We start from the raw sequence: 17842 nt of genomic DNA, 5'->3' as shown, positions 1-17842 counted from the left end.
AAGTATCCATGATCGGCATGATGGACTGAAGTCTCCCAATTGTATGTGCTCCTCCTGTCTCCTCTAATGCTCAAACTGCCTCTCCCCACCCCATGAATTTCCTCTTCCTTTTTGGCAGAAAATGGCTGCCGTCCTCCAAGGGAACACCTCTTAACGCAAATCATCCCAGTTGCAAACCATTGTGGTCAATGGTTTCTCTATAGAATTAGAGCTTCAGCAAAAACAATAAGGGTGCACAGATACCCAGTGCCACTGAGGCTAAGTAGGTAATGCTTTGGTGTTGTTTGACTGGTTGTTTCATTGAACCAAAGAGGCAGTTCAGGTTTGGCATCTCTTTGCTTCCCCTTGCTCCAGCCCTTTGCTACTCTAAGAACTTCATTAGTGTTCCTTCTTTCTCCAGCCTCAGGGGACCAGTGTCGCACGGGACAGGACTCCTATGTCCTGATGGCCAGCTCTCAGGCAGAGATGGAGGAGTGGGTGAAATTCCTTAGGAGAGTCGCTGGCACGCCCTCTGGAGGTAAGGACCCCTGCAGGCTTACCTGTATTATTTCAGAGATGGGGAGGAAGTAGCTCCAGACATGATCTTTCCTTGAACAGTGTTCAAAGAAGACTATTCAGAGGCTATACTCGTTGCCAAGCCCCTAGCTTCCCTCCCCAGGTGATCTCCGCTGGTGTGTGGAGTCCACCTGTGAACCCAGGATCCGGAGCAAGGAGGCAGTTCTGTGGCCTGGGACCTGCCGAGTAGGGGTTACAAGAAAAGAAGTGACCTGAATGGGACAGCCAAACTCAAGAGTGCCTGTCCCAATCATCCTGAACAGTGGCAACCTATTACAAAAAAGAGTAGCATAGTTTCATTAACCATTTCCCAGTTCCTAAACACAATATTTTTTATGGTGCTGATCAGGCTGAGATGAGGCTTTTATTTACTAAAGTTCTTATTAGATACTGTCCAGCCTGCAAAAGCTTAGCTGCAACCTTCCTTATTGCCCTGGATTGCGAGATTGTTGACATTTTCTGTTTTCCCTCATCCAGCACTTTAGGCTGTCTGTATTGATCAGGGTAGTGGATGTTGCCTAACTATGCATGTGCTCTGAGTCAAAATGCTGCCTTTGCACTGTGATCAGCATCTGTACCCTGTGCGGTGCTCAGCTAAGCCCTGTCATAGTGAACTGCTGCACTCTGTCATAAGCCACACAGGGATTTTTGCCCTCCCCCCACCCAAGGCCACCAGCCTGAGAAGCAAGTGAAGCATACATCCTGTAGGCAGGGGAAAGTCCAAGGGAGGAGAAACACGAGTGCAGCACTCTTTATTTATTCAAGAAACAGTTTGGCTCTGAGGTAGCATTTAAATGCTTCTAAGCCTCTCCTTGAAACCAAATCGTAGATCTCAGGATGAGAAGGCATTTGAAGACCGAAGAGTCCAGTCTGAAGCCCCGGGGCGAGTCAGACATTTGTTCTTCCTGTTTGTAAGTCAGGAAACTTCGGTCCTAAAGAAATAAATGATTTTTCCAAGGAGCCCAGCACCCCAGGGGTAGAGCTAGGGCTCCTGCATCTGTAGACAGCTGTCTTCTGCCACAGTGCGATGCCACTTGTAAGGCACCCCTAATCTGGGTCTACCACATCAGCAGTGCCTGCCCCCTCAAATATCTGAGAATGTTGCTGCAGCCTCGTTGCAGCCCTTTGTGAAACTTTCTGTGGCTTGTTGTACCCAGAACCTGTCCACTGCTCATGACCTTCCCTGCTACCATCCTGGTTGAGGTACCATACTATCTTGTCCAAATTACGGTCTGTTTTCAACAGAGCAGCCAGAGTGAACGTGTTAAACCTGTCATATCAAGATCCTTCGCCACTCAACACTGTCCAATAGCTTCTTTTCTCTCTCAGAGAAGTCTCCAGCCTTACGATGACTCATAGTGCACAATCTGCCCCCACCATTACCGCTCAGACCTTGTTTTCCAGAACCCTCTCCCATGCTCATTTCACTCCAGCTTCACCAGTCTCCTTGCTCTTCCCCAAACACCCCAGGCATGTGTCTACCTCAGAGCCTTTGCACTTACTGTTTCTTCTGTCTGGAATCCCCAGGTAGCTGCATGGCTTGGGCTTTTGCTTTCTTCAGGTCTTTGCTCAAAGACCACCTCAGTGAGCCCGTTTACCTCTGAACTGCTTCCTTCCCCTACTCCCAGACTTCTCTATCCCTCTTTCCTGCTTCATTTTTCTCCTTGGCACTTATCCCCTTCTGACATGCTAAATATTTTACTCATTTGTTTTGTTCACAGTTGGTCTCCCCTCACTAGAATGAAAGCTTCAATCGACTTTGCAGATTTTTTCCCCTTCTGTTTTGTGTAATGCTGTATCCCAGAATCTAAACAGTGGCCTGACATAGTAGGTGCTCAGTAAATATTTATTAAATGAATAGGCAAAGGAATGGCCTCCTCTTCCCATAGCATCACTGCGTTCTACTCCCCTAGGCTCTCCAGGTACTTGACTATCAGTTTATCTGTGAAATTACTTGGTAAATGGGTTGTTCCCCCTAGAATGATCTCCTCCAAACATGTTAATGGTGAGCTTCAGTGAAGTTCTTTATGGTTCATAGACCCCTTTAAAGAATTGCATCAAAGCTATGGATACTCTCCCCAGAAAAATGTTCAGACAAAACAATTTTGCATTCAGCTGCAGGATACATTCAGACCCTGTAGTCTATCTATACACCTCAGGTAATGAATCCCAACTTGAAGTTTTAGGGGTCACTCTAGTGACAGTTCTTCAGAGCTAAGGCCTCTTCCTGCCCCAGTCCTCTTTCTGGCTCCCTGTCTCCCTTGATGGGAGAGATGGCCCACATGGTTCTCATGGCACACCCAGCTTCTTCCCCTTGGCTCCTCCTGCCTCGTAGCTGGCTCCAAACATTCCTCTCATCTTATCTGATTCTGGAACCACTTCCAATGTGGGTGCGTAGGTGTTTCCCTACATGTCTTAGACACCAGCTGGGTGTCCTACAAGTTAACTCAATTCTGACACTACCTACCTGGAGACAGCATCAGATTCCACAGGGTAAGGGATCGGTCCTACAAGACTGCCCCCGACCGTGCACACACTTCAGATGCCACTGGCAAGTCCACGTTGTTACCTGTGCTCTGACCGACTCTCTATATAGATCCAGGTTCCAATCCTTGGATTTAATTAATTTGCAAGGGCAGCTCACAGAACTCAGGAAAGCAGTTTACTTACTAGATGCCAGTTTATTATAAAAGGATGTAACTCAGAAATAGCCAGATGGAAGATATGCGTATGGCAAGGTATGGAGAAAGGGACAGGGAGCTTCCATGCCCTCTCTAGGAGCTCCACTTTCCTCACGTCTCCACATGTTCACCAACCTGGAAGCTCTCTGAACCCTGTCCTTTTGGGTTCTTATGGAGGCTTCATTATATAGGCATTGTAATAAATGCCTATGATTGGTCAAATCATTGGCCATTGGCAATTGATTCAACCTCCAGCCTCTCTCTCCTCCCCTGAGTTCTGAGTTGGAGGGTGGGACTAAAAGTTCCAACCCTCTCACATCACATGGTTGTTTCCGCTGGCAACCAGCTCCCATCCCCAGGTGCTCTCCAAAAGATAAAAGATACCTTTATAGCTCTCATATGAGAAATTCCAAGAGTTTTAGGACCTCTGTGCCAAGAAAGGAGTCACAGACCAAATACATATTTCTTACTGTAAAACATAATATCACCTGTTAGAGGGCAGCAACTTCCCCATAAGTTCTGGATGCAATTCCAGGTTTACTCGATTTAAGTAGGAGAAAGGGAAGAGAGGAGATCACATCTCCACTTCTGGTAACTTGTTCCAAGACTCACAGCTGCCCATTTTCTCCAAACCACCTACCCCCTCCTTTTAGTTAGAGAGCTTTGCTTTTCCTGGATCTGCACACTGAAACCTGGTCTCTGTCCCATCTCCAGGGAGCAGGCAAGCCACATTACAAATCGTTACTCAGTTGGGACCTGCTCTGCCCTCTTCCTCTGGAGGCTGGCCATCAGAAGTTTTTCTCAGGCCATGCTGGGCGTATAAGCACTGCACTAAATTGTGCATAGCTCTGCTGGAACCAACCAGATTGTAAGAGCCTGGGTTGGCCCCATGTGTTAAGTGTGTTTGTGTGTTTGCTAGCACAAGGTACAGAGAATATAAATGTTGAATTGTTAAATACCTAGGGTTCCTTTGCGTCCTGTCATTTTTTAAGTTCTCTGTGTCTTTCAAAGCACGATTTCACAATCTACAGCACAGTTTAGCTTGTGGGAGTGTGCTATCTCTGTGATTCGTTGTTACTCCATGTGTTCTGGCTAAACTGGACATTAAGAGGGATGATTTTTACTTATTTTCATTAACTCTCTCATTCCTCTCCCCCCAAATCTAACACAGACACGTACCGATTCATTCCCTAACTCAAATATTTCTTGAGTATGTGTCATATACCACACACTGTGCTAGCACTGGGGGTACAACAGTAAGAAAGAGAGAGAGAAAAAAGAAAAGACAAAGCCCTTTCCTTCAAAAAGCTCACAGTATAGTAGAAGACACAAAAATTGATTTATAAAACCCCAAAGAAAACCATAAAATTATGACTCTGCAAAGTACCACACAGGAAAAACACATGATACCATGTGGGGGAAAATTTTTGTTTGTCAAGAAGTTCAGGGAAGCCTGAACTAGTGATGAGTAAGCTTACGTCTGAAGGGCCAGTAGAGGCTAACTAGGCAGAGAAAGGGGAAGAGAAGTGTCTCAGAGAAACAGCACGTGCAAAGGTCCTGTCACAGAAAGGAGAACAGGCTCTGGATTGAGAGGAAGATGATAACAGTGAAGACAGCCTTGTCAGAGATGTTGGGCTTCCTTCTAAGGTGGCAACATTGCCAGGACGTAAGAGTGAATTCAACAAGGAAGGAGAATGTGGTATCAAAGATGAGTCCTCTCTCTCTGGCCTGTGTGTGAATGAAGAGATGAACACTTGGCTGCCAGTATCCCACTGCCCAGGGCCCTTCCTGGCAATCCTTCCTGCTCCTGCCTATCAGCACCCCCCCAACCCCCACCCTCCACCCCAGTGATGCCGAGAGACCTTTCAAGTCTCCTGGGCCTGTCTGGTAGCGTTGCTGTACTATTTGCTAAATCATCTCAATGGGAGGGGGGAAATCATTTCAGTTTATCTAACAACCCACCTCCAAGACCGTTCTCTCTGAAGGCTTGACTGAGCCACCTGCAATTCTGAAAGCATTTCCAGGGAAGGGTGGGCTGGCTTCATCAACGCTAAGTGAAATCCTGTGTTCCTGCCAGATGCTTTGATATATGGGGCGATGCTGGTAAGGGCTTGTGTGGGGGATTTTTTTTTTAACCCACCTCCATGGTATCCCTTGAATGGCAGTTGACAATTAGCTGCTAAGTAAAAGGAGGCACTTATTTTTATTGTGGGCCGTGACAGCTTTATGTTCACTCTTTAAAAGCCAAGAGTCATGTGTATAAAGGTGAGAGGGGAGGGGAAGTGGTGTGGGAAGGAGGAAGGGAGGGCTGGGGCAGGTGCCGACAGATCCCAGAGTTTCTGTGTGAATTCAGAACCCAAGCAATATTTACAAGCATGTGCTGGTCTGGAAGCGAGAGAGGATGGTTCTCCCAGGTTGGGGAGGAGGAAAGGCTTGAGGCTGGCCCAGCAGAGGCTGCGATTCCTCACCCTTGCCTGCCTCGTATTCCCAGGATGCCGCAGTGGGAACTGGGCTGTGGTTTTCCCACCCTGGCACTGATCTTTTGCTGGAATTTCAGGAGGAAAACTCCCAAGCTCCGAAAGAAAGGTATTTCTTCCCTCTTTTGTGATTCAATTCTTCCACTAAACGACACTTTGCCAGCTCCCCTTCTCTCTCCTGTCAGAGATGGGGATGCTCCTGGAACTGAATCCTTGGGAAGCAGGTACTAGTGCTTGGCCGACAGGGCCTGTGGGGAGGGGGCGGGGCGGGCACTCCTGGCCTTGTTGGGCTGGACTGGAGGGCTTATCCTGAATCCAGAAGTGTTTGAGTAATGGAGAAGGAGGGACCAGGTTAGGAAGGAAGTGACAGCTAATCTTTCCATTTCACTTTTCCCACCAACCCTGTGTCCTGGGCGTTTTTTAGCAAGTCTGGGGAGGGGGCCTGAGAAGTAAAGGCTGGAGCATGGCCTGTGAGCAGAGACTGGGCAGCTCTCCACCCCTTTCTCCCTCCCCTTCAGAGGTGATGATGTCTGAAATTTCTCCTAGACAATTTTATCCCACTGATTTTAAACAAAAGGGATTAAAACACTGAATTTAGAATCAAGGGACAAATATGACCTTAGGCAAATTGCTAATCTGACTCAGTTTTCTTATCTGGTAAATGGAACAGTAATATCTACTTCCTAGGGTTCTTGTGAGGACTAAATGAGAGCACATTTAGTTTGTCATAAAATTAGCTTAATTAAATTTATCAATAATTATAATGGTTATATTACATATTATAATTAGCTAATTAACTAAAATTTATACCTGTTGCAATGGAAATGCCTTCGTTAATGTTGACTGATCCAACATGAACAGTCCTGAGCGAATGAGTTGCTGGAAGAGGGTAGAAAAAACAGTAAGGCACTAGTTCCCTGAAGGAGCAGGTGCAACTTAGGAGGGCACGGTACAGAAGGGGAAGCCTGGGTTTTTGTCCCTTGGTGTCCTTGGGGGTGAAGAATGGTCTTTGCGTATCTCCCACCCCACTGTCCGCTGTCTTCCTCCTTCACCGGCCCCTTCCTTAGTCTCACTGGGATGTCTTGGTCCATTAATTTCCCCATATCTAGGCTATTTCATGTCAGTCCAGTATCACAGGGTAGCAATTAGGAGCCAGAAGTCAGAGGTAGGTAGAAGTCAGGATTGGGTCTCTGGGGTTGCAGAGAATTTTAGACTCGAAGGTCCTTCTATACAATCTGAGATGAAGAGTAATGAAGCCTGACAGACAAATTAAAGAAAAAAAGGATGATCTTTCTCTCACGTAAGAAGGGACCCTGTTGGTCCTGATGTCTCTAGAACTTGCAGTGGTTATGTCTTGTTGAAGGGAATAGTTTTGACTGATTTCTAGCCTGGAGAGGGAAAGTTTGAAGTCTTCATCATATGGGTGATATTTAAAGCCCTTTGGTTATGAAGTACGCACAGATGGGGAAAGGAAGACCTGGGATACTTTGATATTCAGAGGACAAGGAGAGAAGGAGGCATCATCAGAGGAGGCTGAGAAGGAGCAGCCAATGAGATAAATGGAGACCTGAGAGCTTGGTGGACCAAAAGCCATGTGAAAAAGTGTCTCAGGAAGGAGGGGTGATTTGCTGTGTCACATATTGCTGATAGAGCAATTAAGATGAAGACTGAGAATGTGACCCCAGGATTTAAGAATGTAAAATAGGCCATTGATCCTGAAGAGTGCAAGTTTGCAGAAATGCTGAGCAGAGTGCATTCAGGAGAGAAGAGGCTGAGAACAAGAGGGATGGGAGACAGCAGGTAGTAACAGCTCATTAAGGGCTGGTCCATCATGTGTCAGGCTCTGTGCTGGGAGATAAAAATAGATGGTGAGCCAGACGGGCTGTCTACCTTTGAGGCGCCCACAGTCCAGTGGAAGAGAGGGATGTTGAAATAAATCATCATAAAACTATATGAGAAGTGGAAGAATAGAGGTATATACAGGAGTTCTATGAGCACAAAGGAGACAGTGACCAAGTCCCGCTGAGGGGAAGACATCTGAACTCAGGCTGTAGGAAGATCAGGTCTCCAGGTGGGGAAAAGGAGGAAGGGCGTTCATTCCCAAGTTTTCAAGAGCAAAGACCATTGTTCATTCTTTGTGTCAGGATCTCCAGCTACCATAGTGGCTGGCCCACAGCAAGTGCTCCATCTGTGTTTGCTGAATACTTTGTGAATTCCAGTGGAAGAAATTTGGAAGAAACAGAGTTGCAAAAGAAACCATTGCAGTAATTTTGAAAGAAGCAGCAAGGATAGAGAGGAGAGATGGTTTAAAGTATGTTGTAGAATGGATTGATCTGTCTGGAGGGAAAGAGGGGTGTTGCAGATAATTGGAACACTCACAATTTTGCTAATTGGGTTAGTCTAGGGCAGGTACCTTATGTTAATGGCTTTGTGTTCTCAGTGCCTAGGGAAGTGCCTGGTGCTTAATCGTTTGATTGGCTGGCTGAAAGCTATGGCCCGCGAAGAAGGCTACAGGAGAAGTGGTGATTTGTAAGTGTTGGCAGTGGCATGAGAGCAAGATTGGAGAAGACACTGCAAGAACTGCTATTAGATGTTGAATATATGAAATAGAGGAAAGAGAGGGAAAGAGAAAGAAATGATGGAGATAGAGATCACACACACACACACACACACACACACACACACACAGAGAGAGAGAGAGAAATCTTGACCAGATATGTGGATGTATGTTACCGGTTTATAGGTGGTAAGTACATGTGTGGAATCATGAACTTTCCCATGGAGAATGTCTGGAATTGGAGGATGTCTACGTTGGAATGCCAGGAAATGATACACTAAAGGAGCAGATGGAGGAAGCAACACAAGAAATGAGACTACAACAAAGTCCACACGGAGATGGGAATAAAATGAGAGTGCGTAGTTTTGTAGTCATGCAGGGAGAAAGTCTGGAGGAGGAAGAAGAATCAGCGTCATCAGAGTCTGCAGTGAAGACCGGAAGAGTGAGGAATGAACACAGGCCAGATTTCCCCATTAGAAGGGCACTAGACATTTTATTGAACAGATTAGATGGAAAGATTCAAGCGGATAAAACCAGATTGGGATGGATTGAGAGGTTGAGAAGTGAATGCTAAGGGAAGAAGTAAAGGCTGTGATAGTAAACGACTCTTTCCTGTAGACACATTTTTCGATGAGTATCCTGGCGAAGAGAAGAAAGGCAAGTGTTGGTTGTTGGAGACCTGGGATAGGAGATTAGTCTTTAATAAATTGATAAAGACTTCGACTCATGTGGGTTGTTTTCAATTGAAAAAGAAAAATTTAAGATGCAGAAGAGAAGGAGTGAAATCCTGGAAGAGGTGAAAAGGGATGGAACGTACAGTTCAAGTAAATATCATTTTAAGAGGAAAGCGTAGGGTCCTTCTCTTCCTCTGAGAGAGGCCCAGAAGACAGACAGGAGGAAGGATAACAGAGGCCGGGACCGGAAATGAGAGAGTTCACTCATAATATCCTCAGTTTGGGGATGAAAGGGAAAGTGGAGACAAGGTCACCTGCTGAAACAGAGAGGAGAGGGAATGGGTGGTGAGCTCAATGGGAGTTGTAAAGATTTGGAACCAAGGTCTTACAGGGATTGGAAATACAAATTTCCGTGATGTAGTATGCTGTGTTCCCTCGTAGCTCTCAGTGGCCTGATGGAGGCATGGAGAGGGTAGTGGAAACTGGCAGAGTGGAGCTAATGAAGAGGAAAGGAGTGCTGGGAAATGAGCGTACTGATGAGAGTGGCATTGAAATGACTGACTGCGGAGTATGGGAGGAATAGAGAAGGAACACGGGGTAAGGCAGATCGACTCAGAGGAGGAGAAGAGTTAGAGTACTGGCTATGCAGAGAAGGGTAAGAAGAACGTGATTCTACATCACCTGCAAAGTGGAGCGTTTGCCTGGGGACCTCAGAAAAGGAGCTCACATCTGACAGCTCTCATTGTCTCCGTGCACACACACCATCACGTTGGGTTTGGGCGATCTTTCCCTATGGAGTCCTGTTTCAACTGCTCTGAAACACATCTGCCTTTCCCTTTGAAGTGCCTCTCTGTGGACCCCTCAAAGGGAATTTTACAAATGCCGTGTGGTCTAGAATTCAAGTCAGATCATTTCAATAATTTCCCTCCAATTTGATGAAAGTATCTATTCAGCTTCTTTCCCAAATAGGAACCGAATTCTATATTGTATATATCCTCTAATTTTTTTCTCATGATTTTGCATGGGTTCTTTCATTTTTCATAACTCGATGGTGAGCTAAATGAATGTAAGAACTACGTCTTCCATTCCCTTATCTGTAGAGTCCATTCCATGTGGCCTACTACTGAAGGCACATGGCAGGGCACTCAGTCAACGTTCTTGTGAAGCTGAACTCATCGACTGAGGCGATCTCTCCTAGTGTTTAAACTAAAGAAATGCCAAAATTATCATTAATCACAGAAAGATGAAATAATTCATTAAGTAATTTAGCAAAATGAGTTGACATTCTACCAGGCTTTACGCTAAACATTGGGAATAAAAAGATTGTCCCCATGTTTCCAGCACCAGGGAGCCTACAGTTGTGCAAAGGGCACAGGGACATACAAATAATCATAGCACAGTGTGGAAAGGGATCGGGATGTTCGAGAAGGAATACGGGTACACAGAGTAGGGACAGAGTCTCTCAGGCCAGGGTCGGGAAGGCTTAGCAGAGGTAACAATATTTGAGTCAGGCCTAGGAAGACAAATAGAATTACAGCAGACAGGGAGGAGAGAGAGAAACTGACTGAGCAGTGAGAAGCGACCATCCAAGGGCACGAAGACCTGAGAGCACTGTGGGCTTTGGGAACACGAGGGTGAGGTGCTTTAGGGGAGTGGCAGGAAATCAGGCAAGAAAGGTAGGTAGAGGCCAGGCTGAATGCCAACCTCAGTAAGGAATGCCAGCCCCAGCTTTCAGACTTTAGCCACAAAAATATTTAATCAGTCGCACTGAAATGCAATAAGACAGACAACAGCCCAGCGGGTCTGGTTGGGAGTAGGGAGAGCAGAGACCCACCTGCTCAGCTCCTCCTGTGTCAGATGCGCTCCTCTCTTAGCCTGTGGTGTGATGAGGGAAGGACTGCAGAGGAACTCCCTAGGACCTTGGACGGGTAACTCGAAAAATGCTGTGGCAATTGGGAAATAATCGGATGACTATTAAAAACGGGCAGGGGGGTACGTATTCAGGTAGATCAGTAGTTTAGAAAGGTAAGTAAAGAGGGTTTAAACATGTTAGAAGAAACAGTCATGGGTGGGAGAGGAGTCCAGCCTGGCCTAGGGCAGTGGGTGGGGGTGGAAGGGACATGAGAGATTCTAGAACTCATTACAGCTTTTTATAGGTGGAACCCACGCTAATTAGAGAGTGAATGTAGGGGACCAACAAGAGAGAAAGAGAATCATGGGGAAAACCAAAGGGCTTTGGGAACCCATGTCCATTGATTGAAGTGGTCGGTGCAGTAGATATTATGACAGAGGGAAACTCAGGCAGGACAGAACTGAAGCCATGACCTGTCTTCTGAACCTCCAGGACACAAAGGGTATGGGGAAAACAATGGGTAGCCAGCAATTCTCCTGATTTACAAACTAACCTTGTTATACGACTGGGGTGGAGCCAAGTGCTGATAGCGCTAGGATGAAGCTGGTCCACACATGCTTTGCTGGAGGCAGTGTAATTTGGAAAAATATTTTTGAAAAGCAATTTGCATACCATCGAGTGATAAAAATGTTCAAACTATTTCACCTAGTAATTCTACATGTGGGAATTTGCCCTAAGGAAATAGTTCAAAAGAATGAGAAGCCCATGTTCATCCATCCAAATGTCAAATAATTAATTAAGCAATTAATTAGAAATAATACATTGCACTACATACATTCCAGGATGACTGTTCTCTGTGGCAATGTAAAAAACAGTAAATAATCTAAATGTTTAAAAATGCTGCAATGGTATAATACACGATGGGACATCCATGTGACAGAGTGTTGTGCTTTAATACTATATGACACAAGCAGAATTAAAAACGGCCTGCTTGCTGCTGTGGTTACGAGCACATTCTCTTGTATTTACTGCCCGGGCTTGAATTCTGACTGTACTGTGCCCTGGCACCTGAGCTTGGCAAGTTCATCAGTATCTCTAAGAGTCAGTGTTTTTAACAGGAAGGCGGGTATAACAATACTACCACTTCATGGGGGTGCTGTCAAGATTAAATGAGAAAAGTTGTGCAAAGTGCTGAGCACAAGTCCTAGTACACAAGCACTCGGTAGAAGGGAGTTGTTATTTTAAATACGTGAACATGTGTGTCAATAGAAAAAGACTGACAGAGACTGCCCCAATGTCCAGCCCCAAATTTATAGCCCCAGGAACAATTAGGGGTGATTTGTTTCCTTTGTTTTGTTTAGGATCATTTCCCTCCAACCGTTGAGGTCATAGGTAACTGAAAATCAAGAAATAGGCAAAGCACTTTGACCTGTCAGTTCAGCCAAGGGAAGTCAGAGTAATGGACGGGTCCTGCTTTTCTCTTCCCAGCGGTGTTTGGCCAACGCTTGGATGAGACCGTGTCCTATGAGCAGAAATTTGGCTTCCACCTAGTGCCCATCCTGGTGGAGAAGTGTGCAGAGTTCATCCTTGAGCATGGCCTGAATGAAGAGGGCATCTTCCGACTGCCTGGGCAGGACAACCTGGTAAAGCAGCTCAGAGATGCTTTTGATGCCGGGGAGCGGCCCTCCTTTGACAGGTACGCTATCCTCACCTTGCCCTCTCCTCTGCCTTAATTGGGTAAGAGGATCTCTCTCATCTAGTTGAGCTATGAGACTCGCGCAGACACTTCCAAGAGCCCTGGCTTGTGACAGAAAGAGCCTTTTGCTTTGCTCGTAATTCAGAACCTGGGAGCCTGGAGCACAAGAGGGTATGGTGATCAATTAATTGCCTGAGAGATGGTGAGAACTAGAATAAAAGCCTACTGGGCAGAATCAAGAGATGTTACGGTATAGGGGAAGTGCGGAGTAGGGGAGACACAGGGAACTAAGCTTCAGGCCCACCCTTCTGGGCAGATGAGGAACGTGGAAGAGCTGAGCTGGTTGTACAGCACATGTGGTGTAGGGGAGAACGCACCGTATCTAGAAACAAGGGCTCCTATAGTCTTCCTCACTTTTCCTGAAGTGGCCAGAATGAGCACTCAGTTTGGGAGACCACAGTGCTGTCCAATTCGGAATTTAGTTCTGAGGCCTTATGGAGGGAGTACATACTGACAGCTTGGCAGCCTGGTGTTCTCCCGAGTCTCCTCTGTGGAGGTTGTCCAGTCCTGTTGGGGGCATATCAGGGGTAGGGACATGTCTCCCCACCGTCCCCCTCCCACCCTACCTCCTCCAGCCACCCAACCGAGGTTTTCTTCTCTGTCGTGCTCAGGTAGTATAACTCCCACCCTGACATTGCACAGTGTCTGCCTGTTGTGCAATATTTGCCCTGGTGGCCTATGTGTGCTTGTCCTGCTGGCAAGAAAGAGCCTTTGTTCTTTCCAAATCAGCAGCCCATAAACTGAGATTTAGTAAGACTGAATGCTATGCAGTTTCCAAAGGTTGAAATTCCCCAGGAGCTTATTTAGGACTGAGGAACAGGGTGAACCGCTGCGTGTCATGCTGTATGGACAGTCTCACTGCTCGTCTCTCCCCCACCTCCCACTCCAGTGCTCAAAGTTGCCCATTCTCCCTCCTAAGTATCTCTAAAGCTCATCTATTTCCATTATCACAGCCACTGTCCTAGTTTGGACCACCATATGTCTGTCTTTGTTGCCCTTGGCCTGTAATAGGTTACTTTACCAAGGGTGCTATATTTTAACAGAAAATCAATGGGTGCAGTTGTTCCTGGAACTATAGCAGATTATGGGCATCCAGGACCTTTTGGCATCACCGTAAATCGCATTTCATGTCATTATCAGTCACCTGCCAATGAAGCTCACCACCTTTATATTCAGTTTTCTTCTTATATTTTTAATTAGCTTTGAGTTGATCGAAGATATAGGTGGGCTGTTGCTAAAGAAACGTGCACAATCAACCATGAAGAACAGAGGTGATTTCTGGGTTTGCCAAATACCTGCCCTAGGCTTGAGCTTTTGCACCTATGAAATCAGCATGAGCGACAGAGTCAATCTTTGATTCCTCTGAAAAATTTGGGGCTGGAAGGAGGAAAGTCGTCACACATCTCCACTGCCAGAACTGAGGGGTAGAGTTTATACATCCATAAGTAGGAAGGGTTCTCAGGGTCTTCCAGGACCAACTCCCCGGTCCACATGACCCTTGTGGGTACCCATCTGGAGCCTCTACATCGTTCATATGTGTAGTTCCACTGGGAGATCCCCCAAATTGCTTCTCTAGAATGAGAAAAACAAAGGAGCTGTAATTTGACAGATTTAGTGCAGGTGTATCCGGCTCTCATTGAACATATCAATATGAAGTGAAAAACTCTCTGGTCCAGTCTCTACTGGGCTGGATACTGACCCACCACAAAGATGATACGTTTCCGATACCCACATTTCTATGACAAATACACGTAGACATTCTGCATGATAAGATCAGTGCTTCAAGGGAAGGGTGGGCAGAGACATTTAAGGGGCCTTGGCTAATCTCTGGCAGATCAGGGGTTGAACTCAGAAGCCACCTGGCTCCTGACTTACCCCTAGTCCTTGATTTAAAAAAAGAAATCATTCAAGAATTTCCATTGGGTTGGAGGAACACAGCAAACTCAGGAAAAATCATGCTGGAAATTTACACTATAAAAATGACATCTGAGTCAGCCCTGTTCTAATGGAGCCCAGACACTAAACCAAAAATTTACAGAAATAACTCTATCATTTCCATTGTGTTACGTGCTAAAAATGAAAAATAGATGGTACTATGAGAATTTAGAAGAGGGGGCTTTTGACATGGTCTGGTGAATTTAGGGAAGTCACCAAGAAAAGGACATTTAAGCTGAGACACAATAAACAAACATGAGGAGTTTATTTTTGTCTGTGAAATAAATCCACCCTTATCTTCCCCTGGTAAAATGCATCAGGCAGCTGTCTATGGATTTCAACTTTCTAAGATGATTTATATAGCTAATGATGTCCTTTGATTATAACTTTGAAGTGTCTATACTGTATCTGTGGTTATAATTCCTATTCTAATGTTGGATATTTTGGGTGCCTTAGTTTCTCCTGATTAAAGTATTGAATAGTTTCTCTCTTTTATTATTGTTTCTCTTCAGAAGAGTCTGTTTTTGACGTATCATCCACGTTGTTGTTCTCATTTTAAATTCTTCATTTTCTACATTCATTCCCTTGGTGTGTTTTGTGTGTTGGGGGCTGTGTCAGGCCAGGGATAATGCATCAGTGAATGGAACCCTGGAGGCAGGAGGCCAGAGAGGCGGCTGGGCAAAATCCTGGCAGAAGAGGAGGGGAGGAGTTTAGAGTGATTCACACGACATTTGGATAGTAAAATTGTGGGTGTTTGGGAGACTGATTGGATGTGGGGTAGCGGGAGGCCTCAATCAAACCAGAGACCTTGGATTCTGATTCCGTCCACTGTGTGGACTCTAATGCAGGGATGTTAGGAGAATGCCACTCCTGCAAAGGTGTCAGCTGGTTGTCTTTCTGACATTTTCTTGGGACCTTCTCGTGTATTTTGACAAGAGGGCTTTGTCCAGGGTATTTTTAGGCAGTGACTCAGCACGGAAGGCTTTTCCAGAATCCCCACCCCTGATTTCCTGAATGCATCAGTGGAGCATAGACAGGGCTCTGTGCCAGCTGAGTTCTCCTGTTGAGGTACAGAGTTCACAGGCTGCAAATTCAGAAGACAGCCCCAACCAATGGCTATTAAAAACAAACAAACAATGTACACAAAATGCCAAAACTGAGCTTTACTGTCAAGTCCTGGGATTCTCGTTTCTGCTGCCTCAATGCCTCCCTTCTCCTCCTCCCGTCCGTCTACCCTTCCTGTCTCTCCTCCAGGAGGTATTTCTATACCCAGCAGATTGTATATTCCCCATCGCTACAACTAAGGAGACGCTCAGATTAGCTGATCCTCTTATACATGACAGCTTTCGAGATACTACCAGGACTGCCTCTTAAGAATACCAGTCTTTCTTGATATGAAATAAATCAATATTTCCTCAAGTATATGGTAGATTGAGACTTATTTTTGTCTGTGAAATAAATCCAAAAGCTCTATAAACCAGAAGTCAGCAGACATTTTTTAAAGGGCTACCCATGAAATTTTTAGGCTTTGCAAGCCAGACGGTTTCTGCTGCAACGACTCAACTCTGCTCTTATAGTGCAAAACCATCCAAAGACTATAAAAATGAACACTTGTGGCTGTTTTCCTGGAACACTTTATTTGTGGATGCTGACATTCAAATTTCATATGATTTTCAAATGCCATGAAATATTCTTCTTTTGAGCTGTTTTGCCAACCATTTAAAAATGTAAAATCCATTCTTAGCTTGCAGGCTGTGCAAATATAGGCAGTGGGCCAGATTTGGCTCCTGGGCCGTGTGTCCACCTCTGCTGTAACCCAGAGACGCTGAGCTGAAGAACCCGTGTCTCTTTCAGCTAATCAGGCGATCCTATGAATGCTGTCCCAGTTCCTGCAGTGGGGCCTCCTCGCCCCACACTCCAGGCTGCCTGCTCCAAGCTATAACTCATCGTCACTCTACAGACCTTGTCTGAAGAGTCTCCTGTGGACCTTTAACTACGCATTGAGTATCCCTTTCTCATCTTTCCATACAATCCCAGGTTCTGGACTTCCTCTGTCATGGCACTAACCATACAGTATTGTAATGACTTGGTAATGTTTGAGTCTCTGTAGCAATGTGGCTCAATGAGATGAGGGATTCTGTGTGTCCCTCAGGTTCACTGCTGAAATCCCAGTCCCTGATGTAGTACCGTGTTTCCCCGAAAATAAGACCTAGCCGGACCATCAGCTCTAATGCGTCTTTTGGAGCAAATATTAATATAAGACCCGGTCTTATTTTAATATAATATAAGACCAGGTATAATATAATATAATATAATATAATATAATATAATATAATATAATATAATATAATACAATACAATATCCAGTCTTATTTTAGTATACTATAAGACCCGGTATAATTAATATAATATAATATAATATAATATAATATAATATAATATAATATAATATAATATAATATAATATAATACTGGGTCTTATATTAATTTTTGCTTCATAAGATGCATTAGAACTGATGGTCCGGCTGGGTCTTATTTGGGGGAAACATGGTATCATGCACCTAGTGGCTTCTATCAGTGCTTACTGTTGAATAAATGATTGCACAAATATATGAATGAATCCCAGAACTATTTCAAGGCTCTGAGGGATCAAAGAGATCAATAGACCATGGATGTAAAGGAGTTATCACATGAAAAATGAGACACTAAGTACAGAATGCTAAATTCTGGGGTGCTAAGTGACTTGGAGAAAGAAGAAAGCAATGAAGACTAAATGGTTGAAGGTTTAATGAAAAAATAAAACTTGAAATTTTCTTTGAGGCAGTTGGGTAGAAGAGGTAAAGAAAAAAGTGTTGGAGGTTATTATTCCAGAAGGGAGAATTAGCAAAAGTATTTTGGTTGGACACACCTTTGTCAGACTCTATTCTTCTTCAAGACTCCCCTTTGGAACCTGGGATTCTCTTCAGTGGATCGCCATGGGGGAGGTGAGGAGAGTTCTGGAGTTCTGCTTTCAAAGAGCATGGCTTATTTTCTTCCAGAGACACAGATGTGCACACAGTGGCCTCCCTGTTAAAGCTCTACCTCCGAGACCTCCCAGAGCCTGCAGTTCCCTGGAGCCAATACGAGGGGTTCCTGCTCTGCGGACAGCTCATGAATGCAGATGAGGCAAAGGTTGGTCTCTCATTGGAGTGCGTTGTACTGCTTCAGAAGGAGGTGATGCTTACTGAACCCCCTTCTGGTAGACAAGCAACAGTGGGTCAGGGGGCCCATGCCTTTTGGTGAGATATTCTGTTAAACTGGGACTTCCTTGGCAACAAAAGGCAGATGAAGCCAATCGTGGTGACAATCTGCATGG

The 17842-nt window shown here is 45.2% G+C and overlaps 1 protein-coding gene across 3 annotated transcripts in view; it reads left to right on the top strand.

Moving 5' to 3' along the window:
• Positions 1–17842, top strand: part of ARHGAP25 (Rho GTPase activating protein 25) — an 85461-nt gene that overhangs the window by 51368 nt on the left and 16251 nt on the right. For all 3 annotated transcript variants that reach the window (XM_019718366.3, XM_088796114.1, XM_074332093.2), the window contains exons 4-6: positions 401–517; positions 12285–12492; positions 17526–17658. In XM_019718366.3, the coding sequence (XP_019573925.3) occupies positions 401–517; positions 12285–12492; positions 17526–17658 (458 nt within the window). The remainder of the gene's footprint in view (positions 1–400; positions 518–12284; positions 12493–17525; positions 17659–17842) is intronic.

The sequence above is a fragment of the Rhinolophus sinicus genome, chromosome 2, assembly GCF_057876585.1.
Source record: "Rhinolophus sinicus isolate RSI-liver-muscle chromosome 2, RSI-T2T, whole genome shotgun sequence".
Classification (NCBI taxonomy): Eukaryota; Metazoa; Chordata; class Mammalia; order Chiroptera; family Rhinolophidae; genus Rhinolophus; species Rhinolophus sinicus.
This window is presented reverse-complemented; position numbering and strand designations above follow the sequence as displayed.